The sequence below is a fragment of the Lolium rigidum genome, chromosome 5 (genome assembly GCF_022539505.1).
Source record: "Lolium rigidum isolate FL_2022 chromosome 5, APGP_CSIRO_Lrig_0.1, whole genome shotgun sequence".
NCBI classification, from domain to species: domain Eukaryota; kingdom Viridiplantae; phylum Streptophyta; class Magnoliopsida; order Poales; family Poaceae; genus Lolium; species Lolium rigidum.
The window spans coordinates 179,999,151-180,019,786 of NC_061512.1; the positions used below are offsets into that span (position 1 = coordinate 179,999,151).

General features: G+C 46.7%; 1 protein-coding gene across 1 annotated transcript; it reads right to left on the minus strand.

The window, feature by feature from the left end:
- Window positions 1-1,356: 1,356 nt before the first annotated feature.
- LOC124655209 (probable trehalose-phosphate phosphatase 7) lies at window positions 1,357-3,603 on the minus strand. The gene is made up of 6 exons (XM_047194141.1): window positions 3,226-3,603; window positions 2,978-3,118; window positions 2,638-2,817; window positions 2,474-2,527; window positions 2,252-2,353; window positions 1,357-2,072 (listed from the first exon to the last, which is right to left on the minus strand). The coding sequence occupies exons 1-6, from the start codon at window positions 3,487-3,489 to the stop codon at window positions 1,662-1,664; spliced, it is 1,152 nt and encodes a 383-aa protein (XP_047050097.1). The 5' UTR covers window positions 3,490-3,603; the 3' UTR covers window positions 1,357-1,661.
- Between the last annotated feature and the right edge of the window lie 17,033 nt (window positions 3,604-20,636).

The following is a 20,636-nucleotide window of genomic DNA, read 5'->3' on the forward strand; positions in this document are numbered from 1 at the left end:
GCCATGTGACTAATGTCTAACTTTAGAAACCTTACTACAACGCCGAACACAGGTCCAAAGTTTCCATCCCGCATTCCCCAAAAAATAAAAAGTGGGCGATCTTAGCTAACGACGCACTGCAACTGCAACCCACCTACTGCTGCAGTACGGCCTACACCTCATTTGTTTGCAGGTGCAGGTAGTGACTCGCTGCTCCCTCAGCTATACTGTGTGCTAGCTACCTTGCGAAACCGTACGCGATCAAGCAACGACAAAGATTGTTCATGGCAAAGCAAACGTTTCCTGGCGGCGATCACGGTCAACATTTCCAGCTACGTACGGTCTCAAACAAGTTAGCGGGCGCCCATAGTGAACGGAACAGTTCAGAGCCAGCCGGAAGCTTCAGCCGCTCACGGACAACGGTGCCTTGTCAGAGATCGGGACTGATCGTGGAGAAGGAGACAAACGACAACGTACGAGGCCGTAGCACCGCCATCACGTGAAGCGAAGCCTTGGCTGCATGCGCGCGGGTTGTCCGCGCTAGCTTACTTTTGAAGAAAAGAGAGAAAAAAAAATTCCACCATGTCTGGTACCCCACCATACCAATGTACTCCTCCTCTCATCAAACATGTTTGATATTTATCTAAATTGCATGTATTTAGTCACCAAAAAGCATGGAAGTAGATATTTTGACAAATCTCCAAGAAATTCTATGAAACGGAGGGAATATATGAATTAAAATTTTGAAACACACAATAAAACTGAGTTATACAACGTAACGCGAATCACTATCACAAGTGAGTGAAATCGGAAGATTCCGTGCACGGTAAAAAGACATTTCTTCCGCAAGTGCAAGGATCCGAGTCTTGCATTGCTCGTGCATGTGCACTTGCCACTCCCTTGGCCACTGAACACTCGTCGCCAATACATGTGAAACATCGGGTATTGACGACAATTTTTTAAAGCCAGAGCGAGTAGTTAGTTATGTTGTGACTGAGTTGTCACCGTGCCCATCCTCGTTGTCCGCTGGAGGATCAGGGCTCCACGGACCGGAGCGAGAGAACATTTGGTTCTCTCCGACGACGGCTTGATGGGTGCGGTGCAGCCATGTCCGGTGGTTTTACAAGAAAGCTTAGTGTCATCTCTAGTCAGCATTCAAGAGTGCTTCTTTAGCTACTCATGTTTCTTTTATCTTTGATTTTGCTTGTTGCAAGAGAGTCCTCTATCATGTGGTTTCATTTATAAAGCGGGCGAAAGCCTATTTCGAGAAATTATGCTCGTATTTCTCTCAACTGCATGCAGTTCAACATTGATTTGCTCGTGAATAAGCCATGTACGAATTGTACGGGCACGGAAAGATCTGTTAGTTGTTGCTAGTTACTCGAATTTTCTCCAACTTATTTATATATTCCCTCCTTGCACGTAGACAAGGTGATTTACATGCTTATAAGCGGTCGGTATACATCCCCAGAAAAAGAAGGGAGATCGAGAGGAGAACACAACCTATGGCGAAGCAATGCTCCACAGGTTCGTCGATCGTCCCGTTTCTTCCCATCCTCCTACACGCAGCCTTCGGCCTTGTTCGGATGATGAGCAGGGAATTATCTAAGCTAGAATTACACGTGAATCAAGGAAGTACAGGACTGTTAATCGGCAGCCCGGCAAGGTTTCTCTTAATTAGTTCATGCGGTCGGGGCGGCGGCGTCGGCCCGTCGCCGCAGCCGGAGGCGCGCCTTGGCGAGCTGCTTCCACTCGACGAGGCGGAGGAGGAACTCCATGACCTCTGCGGGCTCCTGCAGCGAGAATGAGGCGCTGGTCTCCTTGGGGTGCTTGGAGACGAGGATCCCGATCCCCTGCCCCCTCCGCCGCAGCGCCTTGAATGCGTCCTCGTCGGTGCGGTCGTCGCCGATGTAGACGGGCAGCACGTCGGCGCAGTCGGCGTAGCCCAGCGACTCGAGCAGGAACTCCAGGGCCTTGCCCTTGTCCCACTTGATGGTCGGCCGCACCTCGAACACCATCCGCCCCTGCGTCACCCGGAGCTTCGGGTACTCCCGCACCACGGACTTCACCGTCTCCGCCACCGCCGCCCAACCCTGCAAGCACGCCACCATCATCACCCATGTTGGTTAGTCACTAGAAAATTGATTAGGCCTAACTAACCTGCCCACTAGCTAACCAAATTGAAGCACTAGATTGGTAAAGTGACACTAGCAAGAAAAAGCTAAAAATGGGAAGGAAAGCGGCAGCCATTTCCGTTTCGTCCGTCGCCTACCTTTTCATCGACGTTTCTGAAGTGGACGGATACGCAGAACTTATTGTTCTCCACCTTGGCGCCGGGTACGTCCCTCGTCTCCTCTATCAGCCGTTGGTGCACCTGAAGGAACAAATCGAGTAGCAGAATTTAAGAACAGCTGATGTAAACAGGCGACCAGTTTGGGTAGCTAGCTAGGGTCGATGATGTGGTTGTGAGGTCGAAGCCAAGGTGGGTGCGTACCTGCTCGATCATGGGCAGGAACTCGCTTGCTGGCTGAAACAGAACTCCTTTAGCCTGCGGGACAAAAGGTATATGGCTTTATTAGCTTGTGATCATATCAGAATCTTCGAGTGCCCATGCTCGAACGACGATGCATGTCATCGGGGAGAGGAGGATTAGCTCACCTTGGAGTTGGACTTTGCGTGGCCGGCGGAGGATTTGGCCGGGCCCTTGATGTCCATGCCGTGGCTGCCCGCGTAGTACAGCTCCGCCAGCTTGACGAACTCGAACACCTTGTCGCGGCACCGGCCGCTGACGATCGCCGTCGGGAACTGCTTGGCGACGCTGCGCACTGCCATCCGCATCTGCAGTTAATGACGTACGCGCAGGTGAGCAGATGTGCATGGTTATATCTGAACTCTGAAGACGTGAAGTTTGGGGGCAGAGTGACAGGGGAGAGCAGAGTTGCATGGTTATGTGAAGTTCGGGAGCGAAGTGAACCGGGAAGATAGTTGGCTGGCTCACCGTGTCGCTCATGAAGGCGGCGTCTGGGTCATTGACGATGGGCGAGAGCGTGCCGTCGTAGTCGAGGAACATGACGATCTGCTTCCCCTTGGACGCCGCCACGATCTCCTCGAACTTGCCCAGCGCCGACGGGTGCCTCGCCTGCGCAAATCATTCGTGTCAGCGAGACATGTAAAACAAAGCAAGAAGAGAGTGCAAGATTCTAGCAATATCAGCGCTATCGAGTGCATGAAGTGAACGGAACGGACCATCCAGGCGGCGTGCTCCTCGTCGACGCCGGCGGCGAGTGCGGCGGCGGCCCTGGCGTGCGTGGGCGAAGACGCCCGCATGGACTCGACCAGGCCGTTGAGCAGCCCCGCGCCGAGCTCCGCCTGCGCCGCCCGCAGGCACTTGCGGCGCACGGCCATCCCGGCCCCGGCTCGCGGCGGCAGGTACGGGAACAGCGGCCCCGGGCAGGGGCACGCCGTCGCCGCCATGCCCACCTCCGGCACCACCACGCTAGTCTGCGCCATCAGCCCCTCCACTAACTTCTCAAAGCCTAGGAAGCTTCGATTAAGAAAAGGAAGCTCGAGAGAGAAGATCGAATTCGAATCAAGTGGGGATTCGAGAAGAGAGAGTGAAGAAGAAATGATTGGTGTTTGTTAGAGTGGAGGCCGGAGGCGGGTATTTATAGGCGGAGGGGAGCGACGGGAAGACGCGAATCAGGCGCGGCGGGCGGGGGCGGCCCCGCCGATGTCTCGAACGCGTCCCGCCGTCGCGCAGCCCAACTCGGCGCGTGACAGGTGGCGGCACGCGACAACGTGCAGGGCCCGCCGGTGGAGCCCGCCGGTGGACGTGTGGGGCTCCGGCGAGCGACACCACAGCCTAGCTTGTCGACGCCGAAGGGCCCTTTTTCCTTGTGAGGCTGTTTCTTGCTCGGATCCAGCTTTCCGGTTAGAGTAAAACAACTAAAAACTCGTGCGCATTGTTTCTGCTCAGGTGGTAATTCCGCTGAAATGAACACGCTCGTGCATAACTCGATTTGTTTTTCAAAAAAAGTTCACCTATTTATTTATAGGGTGGGATTTTCTTAAGTCTTAGTCGCTTTAGAAAAATGCAACTACAGTTCGTAGAAAAGTGCAACTCGGTTCACTTGCACATTTTTGGTGAAAAAGTGTAATTGCACATTTTCAATAGAAAGTGAAACTTAAAGCACTTTTTTGTAAGTGACTTAAACTTAAGAAAATCTCAGTTGACTAAGACATAGCAAAACCGTTATTTATAATCAATACAAATTGGTCTTTAGACCACCCAACGACAACTACAAGCACTAGTACAAGCCTAATGCGTCTTGCCGTCCTCGCTCATCCGCCATCGGAGCCAAACAAAAATTGTCTTAGAGCATCCCTAACAAAGTTTCGTAAACAGATGAAAACTGTAAAATAACCGCAAATTTACGGGTTCGGTTCGCGAAATGGCGCAGATCGGTACCGTAAGCGAGGCCAGCCCGAAATTTTTTTACAGGCCTAGCCCGAAAACGCAACTCGACCCCTACTTGTAGGGGTTGAAAGGCCGAACTAAATGCGAGCCCTTACTTTGTGTGTGACGGAGATTTCACTTCCTCCCCTAAGCGCCCAACCGCCGCCGCCGCCGATCTACGTGCCAGCACCGTTTTCTCCAATGCCGACCCCAGATCTTGCCACGATGACTCTCGATTCAACGTTGTCGGCCACCCTCTCCCGTGGCGGCAGTGTCTCGCAGGGCGGGCAGAGCTGAGCCGACCACCGCCGAAGTTGCCATCCTGGTCGCGGCGATGAGCATCAGTAAGCGGCAACACTAAGGTACGCGCTTGGTCCCTCAATCAGGTGATGTGGGCACCGTTGCTCGACCGCTGGTCCCCGCCCGCGACAAAGGGGCCGCCACAGCCAAGACGACAAAATCCCGCCCCAAAGCACATTCGTTGGGGCGAGGGGGACGAAGAACCAGAACAAAATCAGCGCCGTCCCGCTGGCGCCCACAACCCCCGTGACGCAAGGCGGTGACATCATGAACGGCTCCCTCAACAGTTTTGTAGAGACTGCGACACTTCCTTCATGGACATGTTAGACGAGGTTAACATTGCCAGTCCTCCAGTCGCTCCGTTCGACGACGGTGAGGCACAAGTGGTGGATGAAGATGGAGAGAAAGATGACGGTGAAGGTGATGAAGGGGAGGAAGATGGTGGCAAGGACGAATATTCTATTTTACTATTTTGGTTTATGGGCTGTGAACTACAGGTTTTCGGTTCGCATTTTTATGGGCTTTGTTAGAGATGCTCTTACTAGACCATGTTGCACTAGAAAAATAAGGACTCGTCATGCTAAACCCCCAAAAGACGAACGCATTAGAGCAGCAACTATCGCCAAAGATGCGACATGTAGATCGGAAGAGATAGACCTAAAAACACACCAGGAACACGAAAAGCCACTGGATCCCAAAATTTTCATGGGATGCACAACTCCCCACCCCTCAAGTGGTGCGAGACACACCACCGAAGTGAGTATACGGCGGAGAGGATCTTATTCTTACTCCAATATGTAGTTGTCGCCTCATCATCTCAAAGAAGATACTGAATATAACCTAAATAAATAACGAAAACCCTACCATTAGCGAGGGGTTGTCGTGCGGTTCAATGATCGCTTCAGAATCGCTTGAATATATTGTATTAATCATTTTTGGCATATAAAAGTATATATTTACACCCACTTTTCGAAAAAAAAAATTAATTTAAAGCAATCCTGCCTCTTTTTTTTTACTTTATGTTCGTGCTTTGGATAGAAAATAGTGAGTCCCTGGTTGACTATGTTAAGGCAATATGCTTGTTGTATTACCAGGGGGCCAAAGGCCACAATATATAGTACATGTACAGGTGCACATATGCAGAAAGCCCCCTAACATATGGGAAAACTACAATATACGAATATATACATCTAACACCCCCTCAAACTCATGGTGGATCCACAACACTGAGTTTGGAGAGTAAGAAATCATGCTGCGCTCGAGTCTGTGCCTTCGTAAAGAAATCCGCCAACTATAAATCTGAAGGCACATAATGAACCGCAACAACATCATCCTGCACGTGAGCACGTGTGTAAAAAGCATCAACACCAATATGCTTGGTCAGCTCATGCTTGACCGGATCACGTGCAATACTGATAGCACCTGTACTGTCAGACAAAAGTGGAGTGGGTGTCGTAACAGAGACCCCAAAATCCGCAAGCAACCACCATAACCAAGTCACCTCAGCAATCAACAAAGCCATAGCCCGCAACTCAGCCTCAACACTCGAACGGGAAACTGCGACATGTTTCTTTGTCTTCCAAGCAACAAGCGAACCACCAAGAAACACACAGTAAGCAGAAAGTGAACGACGATCCGTAGGATCACTCGCCTACGTAGCATCTGAATAGCACTGGAGCTGGAGAGAGCTGGAACGGGGAAAGAAAAGGCGACGAGTGATCGTGTCACGAAGGTAACGTAGAACACGGAGGAGATGACTATAGTGAACAGTGGTAGGAGCTGAGACAAACTGACTCAGAATATGAACAGGATAAGAAATATCAGGACGAGTGACAGCAAGATAAACAAGACTCCGAACAAGATGGCGATAACGGGTGGGATTAGGAAGAGGATCACCATCAGTAGGACGAAGCTAAACATTAAGCTCCATAGGAGTATCTACTATGCGCTCATCCCCAAGAGCAGCACGAGCAAGAAGATCCTGAATGTACTTTTACTGAGAGATAGAAAAGCCATCAGAAGTGGAGGAAACCTCAATGCCAAGAAAATAGCGAAGAGAACCAAGATCAGTGATCACGAAGACGAGCCTTGATGAAGGCAATATACTCAGGATCATCACCAGTAATGATCATATCATCAACATAAAGAATAAGAAGAGTACGTCCACGAGGAGAAGTGTGAACGAAAAGTGCTGGATCATGAAGATTAGGAGAGAAACCAGCAGCAGTCACCACAGAGGCGAAGCGCTCAAACCAGGCACGAGGGCCTGTCTATGAACTTATAGCTGATGATGTAATTATCTTTGAGAATTGATAAAATCGTCTTTGTGTCTTTCCATAAAAGAACGCAAGAAAAAACACATTGTTCCCTGTGCCGACCCCCATGAACCCATCACGGCCGATATCCTCCCCACGTGACCCAAAGCAACAACAAGCAGCCATGCCTCCAAGCTCGAGATGTTAGACGGCTCCCCTCCGCATACCGTTCCTCCTCCCATGGCAAGGTCGATTCTCAGCGATGCATGCAGTTTCTCCCTACGGACAAAGAGCTCCCCCGCACCACCCTCATCTTCCCCGCGGTCATTGGGCTTGGTTGGTACTACAAAAGGGCGTCGACTTACAGCGGATCTCCCATCCGCCCCGCAACGACCCCATAGGCACTACCCATTCCCTCCCCTATCGTTGCTTTTTCACAAATGAAAACCATGCACGTTCGTATCCATACAATAAAAAATAAACCACCCCCCTCCATGTGGGACACGGACGACGGCTGCATCGCAGTATTCATTATATCCTCCTAAAGAGAAAGGAAACAATTTCAAAAAGTAATAGCGTTGTTGGATTTCACTTGTACCAAATACACATGCTAGTTATTTAAGGTTTGTTTAATGTTCATAAGGGTATTCCTCATCTTTACCATAGAACTTAGATGCTTCAAATATTTCAATTATTTTAGAATCAACATTGAACTCATAGCATTTAACTTTAATGTAGGTTGCAGGTGCATATGATTTACTAGCAATAGACAATAATTCCTGAAGTACTCGTACAAGCATTAAAGTTGTCTAAATCATTTAAATCAATATTCATAAAACTTTTAGTGAAAGCAATATCTTCTTCGGAAGGTGTTGTTTAGAACTAGTTGCAATATAATTTTCATCATAAAGTTCATCTTCATCATATTCAGATTTTATATCATCATTGGACAAAGACTTAGATAAATTAGGTGTCCCCCCTTTATCCGCGCCATCATCCAACAATTCATTTTCAGTATTAGTAGACATCCTAGATAGTGGTTAAATCACTAGGGAAGTAGCTTTCTTTCTAGTAACAGGAGTAGTAGCAACATTAGTTGAAAAATGTGGCCTAGTAGGCAAGTCTATACTTCTTCGAGTAGTAGAAGGCATAATAACCTTCTTAGAAACACCTTTAATTATGATTTCCCATATGAGAAATAAATAAGTAAAGAAAGTAAATGATAACATGTGGTCTTTCCAATACAGCTATGTTACTCGGCAACGGTGCCGTAAAAATATCTTGATGCCCACAAGTATAGGGGATCGCTGAAATCTTCGATGGGAAGTATTACCCAAACTTAAAGTTCGAATCAAGGAGAACACAATAATACCAGTAAGACTTTTGCAATTGAGGCGTCACTCTCAACCACACTTGTGTATCAATATTCTCAATAAGGAAGTGGTGATTGCAACAATTGAATCAAAGCAGTAAAACTAAATAGTAAAAATTAGTAGCAAATTCTCAGTTTTCACTGTAGCAAATTTGTAACTTCAGTGGCTAAAAGCGTAGGCATGAGATGACAGTAGGGTGTTGCATGAATAAGATTTATCATATAATGTAATACAAATAACATACTGTTCATCTTGTGTGTAGGGATGTGCTCCAAATAAAAGCGTAGGATAGAAGCCAATGGAGCTGTCGACTAGTTGGATTTTTTCCTTTTTGTTCTTTCTGTACTCTTTTTGATTGGATACTGGATTCATAAATGGCTATGTGCATCTTAGCTATTCAGAGGCTGGGTGCAATGCTTGATACTTCGAGTAATAGAGCGTCCTTTATCGGAAAAAATATGTGTTCCAAATATAGTTACAAAGATAATTTGCACGGTATCTATTGTCCTACCTGCCCATTTCACCGGGCCAACTTGGAACTTCAGGTAATTAAGATCTACCCTTTCGAATATCCTGGAACAATGCATTAGCAATCCATGAAAACACAAGATCCTAAAACTACCTCATATTCCCCTTGTTTTTCCTAACTATCACTTCAGGGTTCACATGTTCAACATAATAATAGGCAATACACTTTGGAGATATATACCAAACTCATATATATGATGGGGCAATAAAAGTTCAGTATTGAAATCATGTCACTCATGCGCTAAAAACAATAATTAAACATAGCAAAGGTGTATCAACATCATACAAGAATATACTAAAGATAAACACATCAAATCTCTATACATATGCATGATTAGATGATCAATCTCATCCAATCCCCATCCACCTCACATGCCTATAGAGAACAACTCACTCATGGTGACGGAGAATGAACGCATGGTTGATGGAGACGGTGTTGATCACGATGGTGGTGAAGATGGCATCGAAATCCCTCTCTCCAGCGTGGAGGGCAGGACCAATCTAACCCCTGAAACGAAGATCGTGGTGGTGGCGTCGCTCTTTTTCACGAAAATCTCCGTCCTCCTAGGAGAATAGGTTTTTGGCGTATATAAGAAGGAGGCAAGATGACGTCCAGGGGTTGAAAGAGCCTAGGTGGCACTGCGTAGGGTGGGGCCCATGCCACCTACCCAATTTCCTAGCCTATTGATCTCCTGGTGGCCCAGTTCAGCTTATTTTGTTCGTCTCGAAAATTCGGAAGCGTGGCCTCGGACCTTTCTCTTTTTGGAGTCTTGTAGCTCCTGTAATTTTCCAAATACTAACGAAAGGTTTTTCTGCCAGCCAGAGTTAAAACCAAACTAAAGGAACTTTGTAGGAAAGTCCCATAAATCATCTAAAAATCCACAAATAATGATATATTAATGGAAATAGCAATGTAAACTAGTCTTATAAGTCGCTATTATGATGATACAAAATGCATGTATCAGTGTGTAGAATTTCATGTGAATTTTGAGCCCATATTGTGCACAAATATACATATTTTCATTTCCAACAACTTTACAAACTAGAGTTTTTTGGTCTTACACACAAAAATAGATTTTCAATATTATTAGTGACTAAAAGACAAAAATCTATTTTTTTGTGAATTGGCTACCAAATATAATGTGCACACCGCTACCGCTCCCTTTTTACATGGGGGGGGGGACATGGTAGGAAGGCCAAATCTAGAGTCTGGTGAATTATCTAAGTGTTCAAGTAGCTAGAAATCAATTTCTTCTTGATCTAAATTTGTTTAAATTCAAATTTGAACTGCGTGTACATAAAGTACACGTCATTTTTGTGCATTGAAAATAGTACGGGTGCTTTGAAGGTGTCGAACCCCAAAACATTGGCCAAACATGTGCGATACATCCATCTAGCACACATGGCGTACACCATGAGTTTAACTAAATTTAAAATAAGACCAAAGGTAGTTCTGAAAATGGCAACCTTGCTTACCAGGTATTGATTTGTGATGTACTTCATATTTTTAGATAAAGGGAATATATTAATATCAAAAGATACCAATTACACGCAGCCTTTGCAACAACGCCCCACCCTAGTGGCAGTACGGATGCACACAGCCAAAAAAGAGAAATACAAACTTGGCATACCAAGATTTTGGAGAAGAATCCTTCACCAAATTTGGAACCATGGAGGAGTTCACTTGGAATTTTACCCAAGTGAGGTTGGTTACTACAAGATCCATAGAAAGCTTGCAAATATTGACCCCATATTTTACAGAAGTGTCCATATTTTTATTCCAATAAATTTTCCAACTAGGGTCTTTTTTTTCTTTTCCACAAAAGTAATAGATTTTCAAAAAAAAAATGGCCGAAAGGGTCAAATTGGAGAGTTTTTTTTTTGGTGAAGTGGGTACCACTCGCAGTGTGCAAACCGCCAACACGCTACTTTCAACAGGTCGGGGACATTGTAGGAAGACGAATCTAGGATTTGAGAAATTTTCTCGGTTTGCAGCAATGTTTGAGGTAAACCCGTATATATTCATATTTGGACTGCGTGTACATAAAGTACACTTCATTTTTTCGGGAAAAATACGGCGAGGTGCACTAATGTTCTGGAAACCCAAAACAATGGGCATATGCGTATGTTGCATCCACCTAAAATACATGCATGGTGGACACCGCGATTTTGATATAAAGTTGAAATCAGACAAAATATGGTTAAAGAAAATGAAAAACCTACGCATGGAGTCATGACTTGTGATATACTTTCTAGGAGAAACGCCACATATAAAATACCAAGGTTTCGGAGAAGAATCCTTCACAAAATTTGACACCATGTAGAAATTCACTTGGCTTTTTACCAAAGAGAGCTTGGTTACTTCAATATCCATATCAATTTTGCGAGTCTAACTGCATTTTTTATAAAGATGTACATTTTTCATTGGTAAAACCTTTTTCACGTACTTTTATTTTGTCTTTCCACACAAAATTTGGAGTTTCCATTTTATTTTTGGACAAAAGGTCAAATTGGGTGTTTCTTTGTGGAACGGATACCAAGGGCAACCACTCCACTTTTATTAGGTATGGGACATGGTAGGAAGGCCAAATCTAGGATTTGAGAAATTATCTCGGTGTGCATCCATTGATTGTATTATTTTTTAGTTAAATCCGTTTAAACTCAAATTTGAACTAGTTATACATGAAGTACACTTCATTTTTTGTAAAAAATACAAGTAGATTCCTTGAAGGTGTGAACCCCAAAATAATGGCAAAACACGTGCGTTGTATCCACCTTGCACACATGGCTGACACCGCGAATTTGACCTAAACTTGAAATCACATAGAAGGCGGTTCAAGAAAAATAAAAATAGCAACCATCAGCATGAAGTCATGATTTGTGATGTACTATCTAGGAAAAATAACAACCATGGAATATCAACATTTCGGAGGATATCCCTTCACAAAACTTGCCGCCATGTAGAAGTTCACTTGGCTTTCTACCCAAACGAGCTTGGTTGCTCCAAGATTCAGTGGAAACTTGACAATCTCATCCCCATCTTTTGTAGAGATGTGCATATTTTTCTTGTCATCCACTTTTCAAACTATAGTTTTTTGGTTTTCACACGAAAGATGGATTTTCCATTTTATTTGTGGCCAAAGGGGCCAAATTGAGTGTTTTTTTAGAAGTGGCTACCAAGGGTTGTGTGCACACTGCCACCACTTCACTTTTCACAGGTAAGGGCCATGGTAAGAAGGCCAAATCTAGGGTTTGAGAAATTATCTCGATGTGCATCCATATGCTGAATTATTGTTTTAGCTAAATCCATTTAAATTTAAATTTTAAAAATGTGCGTACATAAAGTACACTTCAAAAGAAATATTGGAAAAAATACATGGGGAGTTGCTATGAAATAAGCCCAAACGAGGTTCAAAAATATCAAACAAAAATGATAAACCTACGCATGAAGTCATGATATGTGACGCGTATTACGTAGGAAAAATACCAAAATGACACGGCAAGGTTTCAGAGACGAATCCTTCCTGAAATTTGGCACCATGTAGGAGTCCACTTGGGTTTCTACCCAAGTGAGCTTGGTTACTGCAAGATCCATAAAGGAACTTGCAAATCTTAAGCCCATATTTTGCGGAGATGTGCATCTTCGAATTGCTAGCAACTTTGTAAACTAGATCTTTATTTTTTGCCTTTTCACACACGAAAAAGGATTTTCCATTTTATTAGTGGCCAAAAGGGATAACTTGGTGGTTTTTTGTGAAGTGGCTTCCAAGAGCAGTGCGTTCCACCAATTGGCTTTTCACAGGTGGGGACCTTGTAGGAAGGCAGAAAATAGTGTTTGGGAAATTATCTCGTTGTGTAGCCATATATCAAATTACTATTTTTATCTAAATCCATTAACATTTAAATTTGAACTGTGTAAAAAATGCACTTTTTTTAGAAAAATACGGTGAGGTGCCCAGAAGATGCGGAACCCCAAAAAAATAGTTAAACATGTGTGCTGCATCGATCTAGTACACATGGTGGGCACCATGAGTTTGACGAAATTTGAAATCTAACTAATGACGGTTCAAAAAAAAAAACTAAGCCCCCTCATTCTGACACATGGCTAAGGTTGGGTTTTTAACCCAATAATTGTTAGCACTCTTGGTTTTTGAATATAAAAGATAGCTTAATGAACCCAATAGTTCACATCAAGGTGATACAATCAACCGAGCTACACGCAAACTGAGGTACACCCGGGATGTGTTTGGTTCGTGCCATTTTGTGCCCTACCAATTTTTGCCAACTATTGGCTAGCCAAAATATTGGTTAAATCCTTAGCCCCATGTTGACCAAAAAGTTGGCAAAGTTGTGAAGAGATTGTAAGGTAGGCGGAAAACTTTTCATAGGCAAGCAAAACTTTGGCTACCAACCAAATAAGGACCAAAAATACCATAGGCTGCCAAAATTTTGGCTAGGCACATTTGGACACAAACGAAACATACCCCACAGCCCACACTCATGGAGTTTTTTCAGTAAGAGACGCTTTGTTACATAAAAAGTTTTCTTCTGTTAAAGATAGTTTCCCCTTGTCGACCATAGAAAGAATCTTTCGTAGACGCAGCTTTAGGAAACTTGGCAAAGCCTACTCTAGCTAACTACAGTAGCAAAACAGATCTTCAAACAGTTGAACACCATTGCAGTTAGCCGCTACGCCATGGAGTATATACATGCGAATTTTTTTTAAATAATACGAATTTTTTATTTAATTCTAGGAATAGCGCGCGATTTGAAAAAAATCCGAAACTGTGACCTGGTCGGTCAGCTACTGACCGATCGGTCAGTAGCCGGCCGATTGAGAGTCGGTCAGAAAGTAATTGGTCGATAGCTGACCAATTGGTCAGCTACAGACCAATTGGCCAGCTACCGACCGATCGGCTCGCTGTAGCCCCACCCCCTGCATGGATTTAGTTTAGGTTTATTACTAGGGATATCTGCTGGCACTTCTCCCCATTATTTTCCCGCCATATCTTCTCCCGCTCCCGTTCACACCGCCGTATTTCCCTCTCGCCCTTTGCCGCCACCCTTCCCGCCACTTCTTCCCGCCACAATCTCCCGCCAAATTTATCCCGCCACCATCTCCCGCTATATTTTTCCGCCACGCTCTCGGATTTTTCCCTATAAAAGCAGGCATCGACACTCATCGCTGCACAAGTGCTTCTATCTCTCTATTTTTTCTGTTTGCTCACCCTTAGCCATCATGAGTGTGCCGTGCTCTGACCAGGAGTTTAAGCCGGTGAAGGCGAAGGCTGCAAGTTTGCCCCCGGGTGTGACTGCGGAGCGGTGTTGGTGCGGCCGTCTTGCTAAGGTTAAGCAGGTGGAGGATTTCTCCGATTGGTTCGGCATGAAATTTTTCATGTGTGCGAGCTATGAGCATGATCCACCCCGTAGTTCAGCTTCGTCGTCCACCAGGCCGCCGGTATGTTTCGACATAATTTTATGTAGGCATAAATTTATTTATGAATGTGATTTAATGTAACTATTTGTGTTGCAGCCTCCCCCGCCTCTATGCAAATGTTTTCACTGGATAGACACGGAGCAGCCGGATTGGGCGCGGCAGGAGGTTGAGGAGAAACACCGGCGTGCGTGGGCAACGTTCTTTGAGGAGGAGCGTCAGGAGAAGGCTCGTGCTAATGCTAAAGCAGAGCGAGAGAGACAGATCCAGAAACTTAGGGCGGAACAAGCTCGTAATCGGGAGGTGAATCAGAAGAGGATGGATGAGGAGGCTGCACGTAGGTTTGCAGAGGAAGAGGTGCGCAGGGAGGCTCGTGAAGCGTAAAGGAAGAGACTAAGGGAAAGAGCTGCTGAGACGCAAGCGGCAGAAGAACGCGGCGACAAGTCCGGAAAATGGCCACGTTGGACGCAGGGAAAGTAGTGTGATGTGTCGTACTGGCTATGTATCTTAATTTCAGTTTTACTTTGTCGTTGCATCTTAAATTCCGTTGTAGTGATAAGCCGTATTTAAATTTCAGCTCTATTGTATCTTAATTTTCTACGCTGTTATAATAAAGTACTATTGATTTAGCACGAAATGAAATATGTGAGCGGGAGATAAGTGAATGCAGGGTAGCAGTATAGGGCTCCCAGATCACCGCCCTATCATCGAGCACGTCAAACTGCTCAGTGAATGCAGGGTAGCAGTTCCTGACCTGATCGCGAGCAAATCGTCTCTGCGGACAGAAAAAGAACTATAGTCAGGTACACACATAGTAGTATAAATCCTCAGTAGCGTTGGGTTTGGGATATATTGCCTTTCACCAGGGTTTACAGTGTTGAAATTTCCCATTGACCGAAATCCTTCCAGCTCACCGGTCCAGGTGTTGAGCACGGCCTCCTTAAGATAATACGGAGAGACGAACGAGATTTCCGACATCCCCAGGACACCACAAACAGCCTAACACATGTGAGCAAGGAAGATGAAGCAACTTTGGTTTGTTGCATGTGCACTCGCAAGTTGGCCTTTCTTCATTGCCAATTTTCACATCATGCGTTCGCCGCGGATTCCCACACCCGAACCTATCTGTAGGTAAGCGTACTTCGAACCTTCTTTCCACATTACCAATTTGAACAACAGGGAGATGCTTAGCTTTCTCCTTCTTCTTATGCATGTACTCCATAATCTTCGAACAATATGGAGTGGCTGGTTTGTTCAACATGTGCATCCGAGCCTTCTCACGTCTCTCTCTGTAATATTTAACTGTGCCCATGAAAATACCCTCTACTATAGCTGTAAGTGGCAAAGCTCTATTGCCTCTCAGCACAAAGTTATACGACTCGCGAGGTTGGTTGTCATGACGCCGTATCTAGCTCCATGTGTATCGTGCAACAAAGACCACCTCTCCGTAGGCTCATGCTCTATCCACTCGCTCAAAATTTTTAATCTGCCTTCCCCGCCTTCTCCTTGTTCCGGCGGGTCAAATCCGGGCAAGTCGCACAGTACCTTGGGGTGCCTCATAAACTGGTGCTTCTACCGCCGTTGTTCCTGCTGCAACGGCCTGCATATGTGCTGCTATGTTTGCATCTCGAGCTGCTTTCCTCTCCACAACTTGTTTCTTCGTCAACTCCTGCAGTTTGCTACGCAAAAATTATACTTCCACCGCTGGTTCTCGGATGCACAGCCTCTTGAAGACATTCATAAGGTCCTTTTTCCCGAATTGTGTGTAAAAATTGGCCCCTGTGTGGCGCATGCACCAACGGCTCTCAATGTCAATCCATGGAGTTTCTTGCCCAGGCTCTTTCGTTGTCTTAATAGCTTTCAGTATACCCGCATGCCCGTCATGAAGGATGCAAACATTCGGCTTGTCCTTTACAATTGAAATCTTCAACTCGCCTCGAAAAACCATAACCAGCTTTCGGTGTTCTCACTCTCCACGAAAGCAAAAGCGAGTGGCACGATTTGATTGTTTCCGTCCATTCCAATGGCGGTCAAGATTTGACCCTTGTACTGACCGGTCAGAAACGTGCCGTCGACACATAACACGGGTCGACAGTGTCTGAATGATTCGATGCATACACCGAACGAGAAATAGACTCTATGCAGAACCCTGTAAGATGGGGACTCCGGCAAAAACATGTCCTGGATGTTCACATATGTTCCTGGATTCCTCGCCTGCAGCGTCTGCAGCATACGAACAACGAGCGTCGTATGCGTCTCGAAATGAACCAAACCTCATCTCCATCGCCTCTCGCTTAGCCCTCCAAGCCTTGCCATAAGAAATGGTGTAAAAATGATGCTTCTTAACATTCTTCCGTATGGCGTTTACTCTCATGGCTTGCCCTTCCACTATTTCAGGTGTACAGCGAGCCGGGCTATGAGATTAGACGACGAGGTTGCAATGATCATTGAGGATACTTACAAGCTCACAACCGTGCGGCACAAAGTCGCTCACACGCCATATTGTGTCATACTTAGGAACATACCCATGCACCCTTCCGGGACAATTGATGTCCACACATTCCATCGTCGGTATTTTCCGGATGACACGGTTGTTCTCAGCTCCCTCTCGGCTCGCCATTGCCCACTTAATTATTGCATCCCGCATATGTCGCTTCGACGGAAACATGGCCCCTACGGCGAGATTGTTCCGGTGATACTCCCGGCTAGAATCAAGGCCATCATTGATTGTCATTGCGGACGAAAAGTTGTGATTCCATCTACCAGGAATAGGCACCTCCTCCCCATCGTCGGACTCATCGAATCATCATCATCGCTTTCACCTTCACGTATCTTCCTCTTCCATCCGATTCTCGCTCGTATCCATTTTCTTCGTCACCATCAACCTCACCGTCTTCTCCCGTGTAACCATCACCCCGGCCACTATAAACATCTTCCGCATGGCTGCTCTGCTCGTGCTCGTAACCACCGCCACCGCCGGGTGCTTGACCGCTCCGGCCTCGATTCGTAACCACCTCCTCCATCGTAACCGCCTTCGGAGGCGCTACCTCCTTCGCCACCGGAAGAACTAATGCCACGGGGTTAGTTCCTCTCCTTTCGGATCCTTTTAACCAGCTCACCCACTTAGAGGTATCATCTACAGGCCTCAAATACCACACAATGTTTGATACCGACTTAGTCCACAATGCATGCACACCCACTGTGTGCACTTCGAGATTAAGCCCGAAACATTCTCGTCAACCAGTCCTTCACCCGCTCAATTGTCCATGTTCTAGGAGCAAGTCATATTCATCTCTACGCATTTGAACTCACTCGCATTAACTCCCATTTCATCCGATCGGACACTACCCATACCATAATAAAATACTATCTTCACTACATCCGTCATCTTTGCTCACCTAAAAAAATTCCGTCCGCGTCAACTACTAATACCAGCCCACATAAATACACTAACACTACAACCAGCCCACATAAACCTACACGCTTAACACTAATATGCAAAGATTAGGGTTTACCCTTGTAGCGTGAGCGAGCCTCTCCAACAAGAAGCAGTCCGAACGAACACGCAGCAGCTCACCACCACCACCAATCCACAACAGCAGCTCAGCCCCTTACACCACCACCAACCTCCACCACTTCATCACCATTGCCGCTAAACAAGCACCACCAAACGCCTCCAAACCCTAACCCATCTGTAGATCGGGCTTCCCTCAACTAATACCAGCAAAATGGTGAAGTTTTATTGGCTAAATCACTGGGGATCTGCGAAAAACGCAGAGTTCTTCGAGCTATTTTCGTGTGCTGCAGGAGCAAGGAAGAAGAAAGGAGGAAGGAAGAAGAGAAAACAGTGCAGCTGCGAGCGTCTGCGGCGCATAAATTAAAAGGAGACGGACACGAGAGGCAGCTGCGAGCGTCTGCGGCGTGGAAAGGCGTGCGGCATGCACGGTCGGCCGGCTACCGGCCGATCGGCCTGCTAGTGGCCGACAAGGCTGGTCGGCCTGCCCCCGCCTGCGCTCGTCCTGCAATCGGTCAGCTGCTGGCCGATCGGCCCGCTGCTGTCCGATCGGTCGGCTGCTGACCAACCAGGTCACAGTTTCCGAATTTTTTCAAATCGCGCGCTATTCCTCAAATTAAATAAAAAAATCGTATTATTTAAAAAAAAATCGCGTATATACATCGTGTGGTTGGTGGAGGGAAGCAGAATCCATCGTCCCCTATGGAATCTCTCGGAAGAGCGCGGCGCGCGCCAGTCGGCACCCGGCAGCCGGTCCTGCCCCGGGAAAGGGATATCAGGAATTCGAACCTAGCTATAGCTTCCACGACGAACCTAGCGGCCGGAGTTGGTACGCGCGCGCACATGATTAGGTGCGGATCGAAAAGAGGCCAGGCAAGTAGGCAACTAACTATGCACGTTAATCGGATCGGCACATGTTCCCCTCGTACGTGGAACGTGGTGCGCATGACCCCAGCAGAGGCAGCGCGCTCGCGGGCGGGCCCGACGGTGGCGACGGCGAAGCGCGCGCGGCCGGGACGAAACAGGGGGCCGGCCGCCGGCGCGCGGCTAAACCAGCGCGCCGCCGGTTTATGGTAGCCCTGGTATACACGTACGCTGCTGCTGGCGCGCATGTTCGATGAGACGATCTTGTGATTACCTTAACATCGTCGACTCTTGGTTCGTGCCATTGGTCGTCAATCTTTATTCCGTCAATTATTCAATTCATTGTTGCTTTCTGCCGTTCTTGCATGGCTAGCTAGCTGTATCATGGCCCGCAGCGCATAGACGGCGGCGGAGCGGTTAGGAATTAACCTTTGTTCACGTGCCCGCATGCTCCTTCCCGTGGCCGCCGGATGAACGATGCTTCTGCCATACCATGCGTGCGTGCGTGTGGAATATCCACCAACGGACGGCCGGGGAAGAAGGAGAATCCGGCCGGGATAGATAGACGGATGGACGGTGACGTTCGGAGTACGTACGTGGCCTAGATCGATCGTTGTAACAAGAGCATTGGACACATACATCCATGATCGATGCATGCATCGTATGGCCAGTGGGTGGCTGCATCAGTCGTTGAACTCGCACCAGGACACCTATATATGCTGCAGCCATCGGAGGAGAATATGTTCCCTAGGTCTCTTAGCTAGCCGACTCTTCGCTCCAGGATTGAGTTGCGATCGTCGATCATCGTACTACCAGCTGAACGAGCAAATTAAAGATCTCTCCATGCATGCGACAGTAGTACTCAATAATTGGATGTCTTCAAATAATGGCGCTAGCTCGATCACTCGCAAGTTGCCTTCAAATAATTGTGCGTACCCTAGTATTAGCGCGGAGATTGATTTGATGGTTGAGCTTTGGACAGATTCAAAGCAACTTTACGCAAAGAGGAACACGCGCGCGCCTCCTCACACAAGTTACTAGTGTAGATCAGGTGTAATTATGCTTTTCACATATTTCAATGTTTTAATCTACAGATGTTATCATCGGCGATGGTTACCAGTGTGGTCATTTAAGATCTTAGCACGATTATTTTACGTTCGTCTACTAGAACAAGCTCTAATATGATAATTTCTGTCTGGCTCAAGCAAGGTTCAAAAAAGCGCTGAGCGCTAAGCGAGCGGTGAGGCACTGCCTAGGGGAACTGCTGCTTAAGCGAGTTTAAGCGCCGCTTAAACGTGCAGGGCAAAAACGTACATCCCGGAAGGCAAATTGGACATACAGAAGACTATAATATGCTGTAGTTTTGTATCATAAGCATGTAATTCTACAGTACCTGCAAACATTGCAAAATTGCAAGAATCTCTTAGCTCTTGCAGCAGCAAACAGCAACAGTAGCAGTTCAGCAACGCAGCAAACAACAACAGTAGCAGTTCAACACTTAGGCAGCAGCGCATCGCAGACACCCATGAACCTACACAGCTAGGTACACACGATTGAGGCAACACATGAATGCACACACCCAGGAACCTAAAGGCACATGATCTAATCAGGATTCAGGCAACACACGCACGCACACACGAGCTACATCGCACACACCCACACACGAGCTGGGAAAACAGGGATTAGGGGATATCTGAGAGATGCGGTGGCCGGCGGCGAGCATGTTGAGGTCGACCTCGATCTGGGGCGCCTGGACGGGGAGGAACGCGGGGGTGGAGGTGGAGCACTTGGAGGAAGAGGGACGAGCTCCCGCCGGCCTGGAGGAAGAGGCGGAGGGTTGTGCATGCTGGCTGCACCGTCGCAGGCGGAGCCGCTCAAGTGATGGAGGAGCGAGGACAACGGCCTAAGTATCTAATTGTAATTTGTATTATCT